This window comes from Engraulis encrasicolus, chromosome 10 (genome assembly GCF_034702125.1).
Source record: "Engraulis encrasicolus isolate BLACKSEA-1 chromosome 10, IST_EnEncr_1.0, whole genome shotgun sequence".
NCBI lineage: Eukaryota > Metazoa > Chordata > Actinopteri > Clupeiformes > Engraulidae > Engraulis > Engraulis encrasicolus.
In genome coordinates this window covers 24,270,116-24,281,194 of record NC_085866.1, presented here as the reverse complement: position 1 = coordinate 24,281,194, position 11,079 = coordinate 24,270,116, and the positions used below count along the sequence as shown (strand labels likewise).

The window sequence follows — 11,079 nt, the reverse complement described above, 5'->3', positions numbered from 1 at the left end:
CTCACTCCGCGACATTTTGCTTTGCGCGCGAGGGTAGATCACTTGCTGAATTTCAGGCGGCACTTTGATGTTGGTCGGCGAGCCTGTGCGCACTTGGCGAGCGCAATGCATTGAGGAGTCAGCGATTTGAATTAAACCTGTCGGTGAACTGACGCCCGAATAGAAATAATGTAAGTCTGAGTGAATATGCAAGAAGCGCGTGGTGGCGGACGGCTGTTTGTCTTGGGTTAAGTAGGATGCTCTTTGCCTTGGCTCCGGAGAAGACGACTATGGATTATTTCGGAGAGCCGCCTGATGTCGTGCCACTGGCATGGTGGGTGACACATATTCTTTTCGAGAGTGTCTAACACAGATGGACTCCGACGATCTGGACAAAATATGCAGAAGATGACCGTTGCAGTTACACTGTGCTTCCTGTTATGCACAGATCTGCTGGATATTGTCCTGGGTAAGTGTCAAGTCATCCGCACTGTATGTATGTATGCAGTCGCTCTGCATAAAGTTGCCATACACGACAATGACGGCCGCTCGATGCATTTGGACGAGTCCTATTTTACAGCCACAAGTAGTTCAACTTGTGTCGTTAAATTATTAACATTGCGGGCAAATGTCAGCTTCTGAGTTGGCGCGTGAAGCGTTTTAAATGGTACTTTTGTTGCCCTCCTAGCAGCAGCCTCGTTTATCCACTTTTAGTTTCGCTCGCGCCAGTGTGACAATTTGCAGAAGATGAAAGTGTTCTTGAAACATAACGGTTTGGTGTAGCATTTAAATCAGCTCTACTATAAACCTTAGTGTAATACTGGGATGGAGGAGTTGGTGACAATCAAAAGATTGGCAATGTGTTGATTTGCCCCAAATCCAGGTAGACACGCGACACGCGACTTCGGCGTTTGATTGTGTTTGAGATAAACGCCTAATCTTGCGGTCTGACCCATTTAGAGAGTAATCTCCACTCTAAAATAATTAGAGACCATTAGGGTTCACTAAGACGGCTCTGGGGGTCAGCGGTGTGGGGCTGCTGCGTGGTCTCTGCCTGGCCGCAGACAGCGCGGATGGAGAGGATGCTGTGGATATACCGACGGTCTCTCATTTGGTGGCACTCCACGACCCGTGACGAAATGTGGCATAGTCTACTCTTAATATCTTGGGTAGGAAGTTTAGAGTTTCTGAATGACAAATAGACTAGACGCGTAACCACACATGACGACAGCCCTTGCAGACGCGGTGGGGTGGGAGGTGTAATTTTATTATTATCGGCAAGCTGTTCACTTTTTATGGCATTGGATCTCAACGCTGCATGGCACACAGTGCGGTAATCTTGTGGGGCGGTGTGACGACCACAGGCTCACGGAACCTCTTGCCCTGTTACATAATTTAGCGTTAATACTGCCATATTGCTCCCGACGCCCTGACTTGAGTGGAAGCACACCCACTGGAGAGCATCGCGTGAGGGCGCATGTTGATGCGGCTATTTTGCCCTGCTTTTTATTGGTCTTGGAGGATTTCATGCACCCACATACACACAGGAGCAGTTATGGTTAGCTCATATTGATGCTCTTATAGCAAATTATGGTTCTGCCTCTTGAGGATTTAATGCACACACACACACACACACACACACACACACACACACACACACACACACACACACACACACACACACACACACACTCTCTCTCTCTCTCTCTCTCTCTCTCTCTCTCTCTCTCTCTCTCTCTCTCTCTCTCTCTCTCTCTCCCTCTCTCTCTCTTTCACACACACACACACACACACACACACACACACACACACACACACACACACACACACACACACACACACACACACACACACACACACACACACACACACACACACACACACACACACGGGAGCAGTTATGGTTAGCTCATTGGATGCTCTTATAGCAAACATGGACATGGCTCTTGAGATGTTATTGCATGAGAAGGCCTCGCTTGAGAATCCATCACATGAGAGTGACAGCTTTATTTAGATGCTCACTTTATTAAAGTGCACCTACATTAGTATGTGCATTCATCACACACCATGCACATGGCACACACACTGCTCTGCCCTTAATATTTGTGTAATGCTATTAGAAACTGTGTTTTGTTTCGAAGAAATAAATAAGAGCTTTGGCAGTTCTCAATGGCACTTCATTAAGTTGTTATTTGGTCATGTAACATCATCCTTATGTGATATTGTTTGTAAGTGACACACCAACCCAATCAAAGGATTGAGAATTTACAATCAATTGCACAGCACATCACCCAAACGCTCAGAATGTTAGATGTAAATCTGCACTGCATTTACCACGCAAACTCTTCCAGAATGGCTTACATTCAGCATTAATGAACGTATTATTTGTGAGCAACAATTGTGCAGACTGGGCCCTGCCTTGGCCTAACGGTACAGTAGCTGGTAAGTGGGTTACTACACCGGCGCCCCGGGTTCGATCCCGGCCCGGGTCATTTGTCGATCCTTCCCAGTCTCTCTCTCCCCACGCATTTCCTGTCTTCCTTCCACCGTCCTGACATAAATAAAGGCAAAAAAGCCTTACAAAAAACAGGTGTGCACATTACTACAGCTACGTAACGTAAGTAATGACATCATTGAGGCCAGTGTGTGCCAACCAGCCAAGGCGGTCAGACACAGGTCAGTTACATGTGGTCGTGTGTGTGCAGTGGGCAGGCCTAAAGCTTATTCCCATTCCTCAGCGGCTCAGAAAGCCGTGTTTGACCAGCGGATTTGCTGCCAGGCTATAGCCACTGCTGGTTAAACATTAGGCTGATGTGTATTCCCGGCCACCAGTTAATGTCTTCGCTATCTCTCTTAATTGAGAGCCATACATGAGTCTCCTCGCTGCTGGCTCCTTGTGAGAGTGAGTGTGCATATTTTTTGTCACAAGTAGGCTATATAGCCCCTGTCAGTCAGTCAGTCACTGTCCTTTGCATGCTGGCCGTGTAGCACGGTGTAAAATCACTTCCCTGATGGAAGAAAAGCTCGTGGATTAGAAGGTGGAATAAACATGGGAGAAAAAAAAATAATCCATGAAGTGACGTCACAGGCGAAGGGCCAATGCCACCACGGGAGGAGGAGGAGGAGGTGGTGGTGGTGGTGGTGGTGGGGGATTTTGTAGGTCAGTGAATTTGTGGGATTATACTGCTGCTGTTGCTGCTGCTGCTGTCTCAGATCTGCAGTTCGATTGTTCTTGAGGGAGGTGGTTGGGTGGTTGGGTGGGTGGGGTGAGGGGTGGAAACACAGGGACAGCTGTGTCATGCTATTTTGCAAATATGGTAGGCTACTAACATTGAAAAAGTCATGAAAAATGCAACAGGACGTGTATAAAAGTCTGTGCGGTGGGTGAGTGAGGGCAGGGCCACCGACAGGTTTGGCCGGGCCCGGGAAGTCCAATGAAAGGGCCCCAAATCCGATACAAGCAATGTTTTGAGGACCCATTGCTGGGGCCCCTGCCTCCCTGGGCCTGGGACAAATGACCCCTTTGTCCCTCCCAGTCAGTTTCCCTGAGTGGGGGTGGCAGTGTCCACCAGCGGCGTCAGGCTATTTTGAACATGTAGTTCTGAAATGTAAAAACTGAAGACAAATGCTGCACGAGGTTAGCCTGGCTCTCGCGAGACCCCTAGTGCTTCGTGCATCTTCGTTACACTTCGTGAGCTCGCAATCCATCTGCGCGAGAGTCAGGTTAGCACGAGGTGACTACATGTGTGTGGGGTGAAAGAGTGGGGGTGAGGGTGTAACAGAGACAATTGTGTCATGTTTACGTGTATATTCCTAAAAACTCAAAGAGGTCAGGAAAATAGGGCAGTCATGGGTAAGCAGTTAGGGCGTCAGACTTCAATCCCAAAGGTTGCCGGTTCGACTCCCGTCCCGCCAGGTTAGTGGGGGTAATTAACCAGTGCTCTCCCCCATCCTCCTCTATGACTGAGGTACCCTGAGCATGGTACCGTCCTGCCGCACTACTCCCTTGGGGCGCCGTTGGGGTCTGCCCCCTTGCACGGGTGAGGCATAAAATGCAATTTTGTTGTGTGCAGTGTTCACTTGTGTGCTGTGGGATGCTGTGTCACAATGCCAGTTGGAGTGGAGTTTCCCAGTTGGGCAAAAATACAACAGCAAGAAGTGAATAAAAGTGTGTCTCCAACCTACCGTATCTCTGTCAATTTGTCTGACTGGCTGTCAGTTCCTGAAGTTGGATTGCATCATCGTAGAGTATGGATGGATTGCTAGCTGCAAAAAATCGAGGAATGAAAGATGAAGAGGGACGACAGATCAAAACATTGTGTTAAAGTGAGAGAGAGAGAGAGAGAGAGAGAGAGAGAGAGAGAGAGAGAGAGAGAGAGAGAGAGAGAGAGAGAGAGAGTTGCATCTGTTGGGTATCAAGTAAACAATTTCAGGCGCTCTTCAGTGTCCAGGAGAACAATGGTTCTGAGCAGAGAGGTCCAAGGTACTCTGAAGTAAAGTTAAAATTCCTTTGTTTTTGTACTCTGATTGTATTGTAACTGTATTACTTGGACTCTGATGAAGCAGGTAGGCCTACAATCATCGAAATAGTCCCTATGTTGTGCTCTTAATTAAAAGCAGAAAAGAATTGCATCTGTACTGCTCCGGCGTCTTCTCTCCTTTATTATTTTATCTGGGACATCAGCTTGACGTGTTTCGGTCATGTATATGATCCTCCCTAGGGCTTAAGGGTGAAGTGGACGGTGTACGGGACCTTTCTGTAACACTTTCCTTGAATTGGTCTACATAAGAGTGTCATAACCGTCATATGAGTGACGTGACCTATGTCAGGAACATTAATGGCACACTACTGATGGGGTGTCTCGATAACCAATATGCCGCTAAACCGTGTTTCATTAGTTCGCTCTCTGAAATTTGGATTAAGTATGTATGCATACATCTTGGTTCTTGCTGGAGAACGGACTTCTCGTGATCGTGCTGCTCTCGCAGGAGAGTGGCTGTCCACGTGGTGGAGTGATCATCAAAGTCCTTCACGGGTCCGCAGGGACCACTGCACTCAAGAAGCTGAGATAGATTAAGATTAGATAGCGTATTGGGCAAGATCGCTGGCCGTGGTGCTGAAGTACTGCCACGGCCGAGAAATGTCTATGCAGCAAACATTCTCGAGCTCGAGAGTACGGGGCGCCACTGAGAGCTCGGGCAGTATCTGCGCCCGTAGATATGTCAACTCTGAGCGGACGGTTGTAGAGCAATAGAGTGAGGTGAACTGGAGGGAAGCTAGGGCAAGACTGATGAATCGATCAAACAGTGGTGGAAGGAAGGCGAAAGGGGAGGTGGTGCGTGCAAGTGAGAAAGAACATTTCAGATTGGAGACAGGTGAGCGGAGAATTAATGCTGTATAGTTTATTAAGGGGCATACCAAATTCCAGTGCGCTAAAATTCAACCAAATGACGGCAGAGCGGAGAATGAGATGCAGCTGGTTAAATAGGCATGCCTATCTTTTCACACTGAATTCAGGAAAATGGCGGTTGAGTGGAGAAGAGAATGCAGGTGCTAAATTAGGCATGCCAAATTTGATTACGCTTCTCTCAAACTTTCGTTTTTAACAAAGCGTGCATTAAAAAATGCTGACAATAATAATTACTGCTTGAAATAAAAAAAAATACCGTACCATACCAGATAATCGTACTGCACAGAGTGACACCGTGAGTCTTTCCGACCTCTAGGCAAGTCTGCTGATGGTGCCACGGAGGCACACTTTGTCCCTGAACACCTAATGTCAAAGTTGGAATCATAGTGAATTGCTGAACCACTTCATCTCTACAATGAAAAGTACAAACTGTGACCACTTCCTCTTGATAACTTCAAAATGACAAGCCATTCATGTTTTCATCATTCATCATTCATCATTCACCTTCTAATATAATGATTACCTTTACACCTTTGCACCTTGCACCTTTTTTAGAACTATTTCAGTTTGTGTCAGATTATCATTGCTTTCTAAAGATATTCAACACAACTTTTCAAAATGACAATGATAATACCAAAATATGTGATAGTTTTGGTCACAATAATCATTAAATGTTCATACCGTGACACACCTACTACTGATGTTCTTAACAAGAACAAGAAAATGTATAATTCGGTTCCTGGAATGTAAAAAGAAAATGCCAACTTAACATTCCAAGATAAGAATGACACATTGACAACAGTAGAAAACATCAATAATGTGTCATTAATGTTCCGGACACGTTTCACATGTCATTCTTATGCTGGTTACAATGCACTCAGCCCAATCACAGAACAGAGGTATGCAATAGCATTCTTTATTTAACTGAAAAACCTAGGGGAAAAAACAATGTGCTTTTGACTTACCCTCCCTACTGTCACACACGCGCACACACACGCGCGCGCGCGCACACACACACACACACGCACACACACACACACACACACACACACACGCACACACACACACACGCACACGCACACGCACACACACACACACACACACAAACCACCTCTGGCCAAAAAACAGCAAGTCGTCTGTGCAGTTCAATGTCCCCACCATGAAGCAGCGGCCCCCCTGTTTTAGATTTGAATTTTATGATGTTGTTACCAACGATCATGTCTCAGAACGGGGCCTATCAGGCTAAAGGTATGCCTACTGTATTTAGGGAGCTACCACAGCGTCAATGAATAACTCCATTTTGATGCTTTTCGAAATGCAGTATTATATTCACAGCCTGTGTGTGCCGTGCAGGCAGTCAATGCTCTTCAAGGACCAGTGCAGAATGGGCTACGTTATCGGATTATATTTGAATGAGAATAGGCGAGAGAGAGATGGAGAGAGAGAGAGAGAGAGAGAGAGAAAAGATTGTGAGAGAGAGAGAAAGAAAGAGAGAGAGAGAGAGAGAGAGAGAGAGAGAGAGAGAAAGAGAAAGAGAGAGAGAGAGTATTGTTATTTTATCACACAGATGAAAGTGGCCCTGAAAGGTCTTTGTAGCCTTTTTTTGCCTTTTTTATTGCTATGCTGGAAGATATTACAGCTCCATTCAGTTCATTTCTGCCTACGATCTCTTCAGAATAAATATTGGGTTTCGTGGGCACCCTGCCTTGCCGTCACTCATTTGCTTCTCATCTCACTTTGCTGCACTCTCTATTTTACTATTTGCTTCTCACTAGGCTGCTCTCTGTTTTACTATTTGCTTCTCACTAGGCTGCTCTCTGTTTTACTATTTGCTCACTATGCTGTTCTGGTTGCACTTGAGATAAGATAAGATAAGATAAGATAAGATAAGATAAGATAAGATAAGATAAGATAAGACAAGACAAGACAAGACAAGATAAAGCTTTATCGTCTGTAACACATGAAACAGAAATTTGTCTTCGGCGTGGCTCCAGTCATTCTCACAGACATTATACAAGACTTGACAAAACAGGACATAACAAGACAAGACAATACATGTACTGTATGTCGAGGCTGGTCATTGTTCATCTTTTGTTGAGTAGGGCTACAGCTGAGGGGATGAAGGACTTCGTATATCTGTTTTTGAGTGCTAGTGGAACATTGAAGCGTCGACCTGATGGAAGCAGTTGGAAGGAGTGATGGAGGGAGTGAGAGGGATCCTCTGTGATCGTTTCAGCTTTCCTGTTCACTGCACCAATGTACAGCTCAGATAGGGACATCGTTGCTGTTCTGGTTGCTATGCTGTTCTGGTTGCATATTTTTCCTTGCCCCCAAAGTCAACATCCAAGTTATATTTCTTGAATAAAATCACTCCCTGGGCAACTTCATCGACTTAGTTATACTCAGCAATTCATGAACATACAGTAAACACTGCATCAGATCAGATAGCATCCCTTGTGGTTATCTGGTGTGTTAAAAGCATGTGTTGTTGTTGGTTGCTGTTTGGTTATGCAGCAGCATCTATACCTGTGGGTTACTTACACATGATTTACGCCCCTCACAAATGGCTTCAGGCATCTTTTGAATGGGCAGAGGACATAATGGGCCCCTATCGTTGTGTTCAAAATGATAGCCATTCATGTAAAGTGACTCAATCCATCTTTTCTTCTTCTCCTCTCCTCTCGTCTCCCCTCCCCTCCCCTCCCTTCCCTCCCCTCCCCTCCACCCCCCCTCCCCCCCCCCCCTCCCCTCCTCTCTTCTCCTCTCTTTCTCTTGTCCTCTCATCTCATCTCCTCCTCTCTCCTCCTCTCTTCTTCCCTCCTCTAACATTTCCCCTCCTCTCCACTATTCTCTTCTCCTCTCCTCCCTCTCCTCCTCTCTTCTTCCCTCTTCTTCTCTCCTCTCCTCTCCTCTCCTCTGCTCTCCTCTCCCCGAATCGCTTCTCCTCTCCTCTCCTCTCCTCTCCTCTCCTCTCCTCTCCTTTTCTCTCCTCTCCTCTCCCCTCCTCTACCCTCCTTTGCCTTATCTCTTCTCTCCTCTCCTCTCCTCCTCTTGTCTGCTCTCCTCTTCTCTGCTCTGCTCTCCTCTCTCCCAATCTCCTCTCCTCTCCCCCCTCCCCTCTCCACTTCTGCTTTCCTCTCGCCTCCTCTCCTCTCTTTTCCTCCTCTCCTCCCCTCTCCTCTGCCCCCCCTCTCCTCTCAACTCCGCTCCTCTACTCTCCTCTCCACTCCACTCCTCGCCTCTGCCCTCCTCCCCGCTCCTCCTCTCCTCTCCTGTAATCTTCTCTCCTCTGATCTCATCTCCTCTCCTCTCCACCCGTCTCCTTTCCTCCTCTTATCTCCTCTCTTCTTATCTCCTCTTGTCTCATCTCCTCTCCTCTCCTCTGCTCTACTCTGCCCTGCTCTCCTCTCCTCTCCTCTTATCTCCTCTCCTATTCTCTCCTCTCTTCTCCTCTCCTCCCCTCTCCTCCTCTCATTTCCTCTCCTCTCCTCTCCTCTTATCTGCTCTCCTCTCCTCTGCTCTCCTCTCCTCTCCTCTCCTCTCCTCTCCTCTCCTCTCCTCTCCTCTCCTCTCCCCTCCTCACCTCCTCCCCTCTTCTCCTCAACTCTCCTCTCCTCCTATCCTATCCTCTCCTCTCAGGCTACTTGACTGTCACCATTGAGCCCTTGCCTCCAGTGGTGATGGGAGACACTGTGACACTGAAGTGTAATTTCAGGACTGATGGCAACCTGCGCGAGATCGTGTGGTTTCGGGTGAGTACGCCCCTGCTTCTGTCAGTCAATAATATGTCTGAGTCGTGAGTCATTGTATCGTCTCTTTGACTGTGTGTTGTTATACGTGTTTACGCATCTGAAAAGGTCTTTTACTTTCAGCAATATCGTCGTCTGGCACAGTCCCCTTTTTTTCTCTTTCTTTCTTTCACTCTTTTTTCTATTGCTTTCAGTCTATCTTTCTGTTTCTTCACATACTCTCTCTCTCTTTCTCTCTCTCTCTTTCTCTCTCTCTCTCTCTCTCTCTCTCTCTCTCTCTCTCTCTCTCTCTCTCTCTCCCTCTCTATCTTCCTCACTTCCACTTTCACTCTCTCTCTCTCTGTCTGTCTCTTCAAGTTGAAAGGAATAGGAAACATCCCCCCTGGGAAAAAAGACACACCCCGCAGTGATCTTCAGGATGGATAAAAGAATGTGTGAAAGACCTTCCGCATTACTAGTGAATGAAGAAGCTCTGGTATAGCTGCATCACTCAGAGTGATTGAAGTGAACATGTCAACTCTTTTCAAAGACATTGGGGTATGCCAGAGAGACTTCAACCCCAGAGCTGTGCGGATAACACTTCTCGTTACCCACACCTGTGGAGACACAGACATCTGGATGAAGAATAATCTGTTAATAATGACCTGGGGTGTATTTCTCAAAAGCGTAGTTGTTAGCCAGTTAGCAACTTCGGTAGTTGCCAATGGGAAATTGCATTGCAAACAACAAAGTAGCTAATGTGGTTAGCAACTTTGCTTTCGAGAAACTCAGCCCAGGGCTCTACTTTTTTTTCATCACCAGCCTAATGGTTTGTAAGATGCTAATCTTACAGGCTAAATAGGCCTACACACTCATAAATGGGTCAAAATGGCTAGTAAGTTGGCCTTTTACCAGCCAAACTGAAATTTCATCAGCAATTTAGAGCCCCGATAATGACTATAAGGGGATGGGTTTACAAGCCCATCGGGAGCCAGGTTCGAGTCTATCCTCAGTCATGCCCCAATCATACACTCTCTCTCGCCCCCTAACATCTCCTGTCTCCATTTTCACTGTACTGTCTCAATGAAGACTAAAAATGTTTTAAACAGTTTTAAGCAGGGCTTTGAACCGTTATTTGTTTCCAAGTGGTTCGTTCCCAACAGAAACAGGATTATTTTGTTTCCGGTTATGTGTTCCACCAATAAATTGACGTTCCCGAACCGGTTAGAACAAAAAAATATTGTTCCCGTCAGCTGATTACTCCCCATAGGCCTAACTGACGTTAATTAACCAAGAAAGACGGAAGGGCAAATGCTTCAGCCTACATTCCAAACTGTTTATTCAAGCGGATGAAAAGAATATCCTTCAGAATTTTGTCATTCAGGGACGACCTAAGCGGAGAAGCAGAGAATAAACCTCAATGAAAATGCGCGCTCCACACTGACTTGGGTCATGGCGAGTGCTAAGACGGACATTGTGAGTTTGTGCATATTTGAAGCGGCCATGGATGCCCAATAACGAAGAACATTCTCAGTGCGCTTTAAACACGCTTCTCTGCAATGTCTAACAATGATGCAATGGAAACTTTGCCCTTTTGTATGACAGTGGTTTCTCTTATTTAAGTGGAGTGGAGACTGTAATCCACATCTCTCTCCATTCAGTCAGAATGTCTGATGTCACAGAGGACATGAACCTCAGCCGTCATGGTAACATACGCAGGAAAATAATTACTTTTTTTTTGTTTGAGGAACGGTATTAACTGGTATTAACCGGTATTAACCGGTTACCATAATTTTTAAGTAAGTGTTCCCGTTCCAGAACATAAAAAATAATAAAGTTTCCGGTCTTGTTTCTGTTCCCTGTAAAATACAAAAAGTTCCCGGTTTTCGTTTTCTTTCCTTGAACCGGTTCAAAGCCCTGGTTTTAAGAAAGTAAAATTAGGACTATCTGATGCTCATAGG

At 46.2% G+C, this 11,079-nt stretch overlaps 1 protein-coding gene across 1 annotated transcript in view; it reads left to right on the top strand.

Moving 5' to 3' along the window:
- The first annotated feature begins 209 nt into the window (after positions 1–209).
- Positions 210–11,079, top strand: part of igsf21b (immunoglobin superfamily, member 21b) — a 35,236-nt gene continuing 24,366 nt past the window's right edge. Inside the window, exons 1-2 of the mRNA XM_063209652.1 lie at positions 210–448; positions 9,030–9,142. Coding sequence (XP_063065722.1) covers positions 379–448; positions 9,030–9,142 — 183 coding nt within the window. The 5' untranslated portion in view covers positions 210–378. The remainder of the gene's footprint in view (positions 449–9,029; positions 9,143–11,079) is intronic.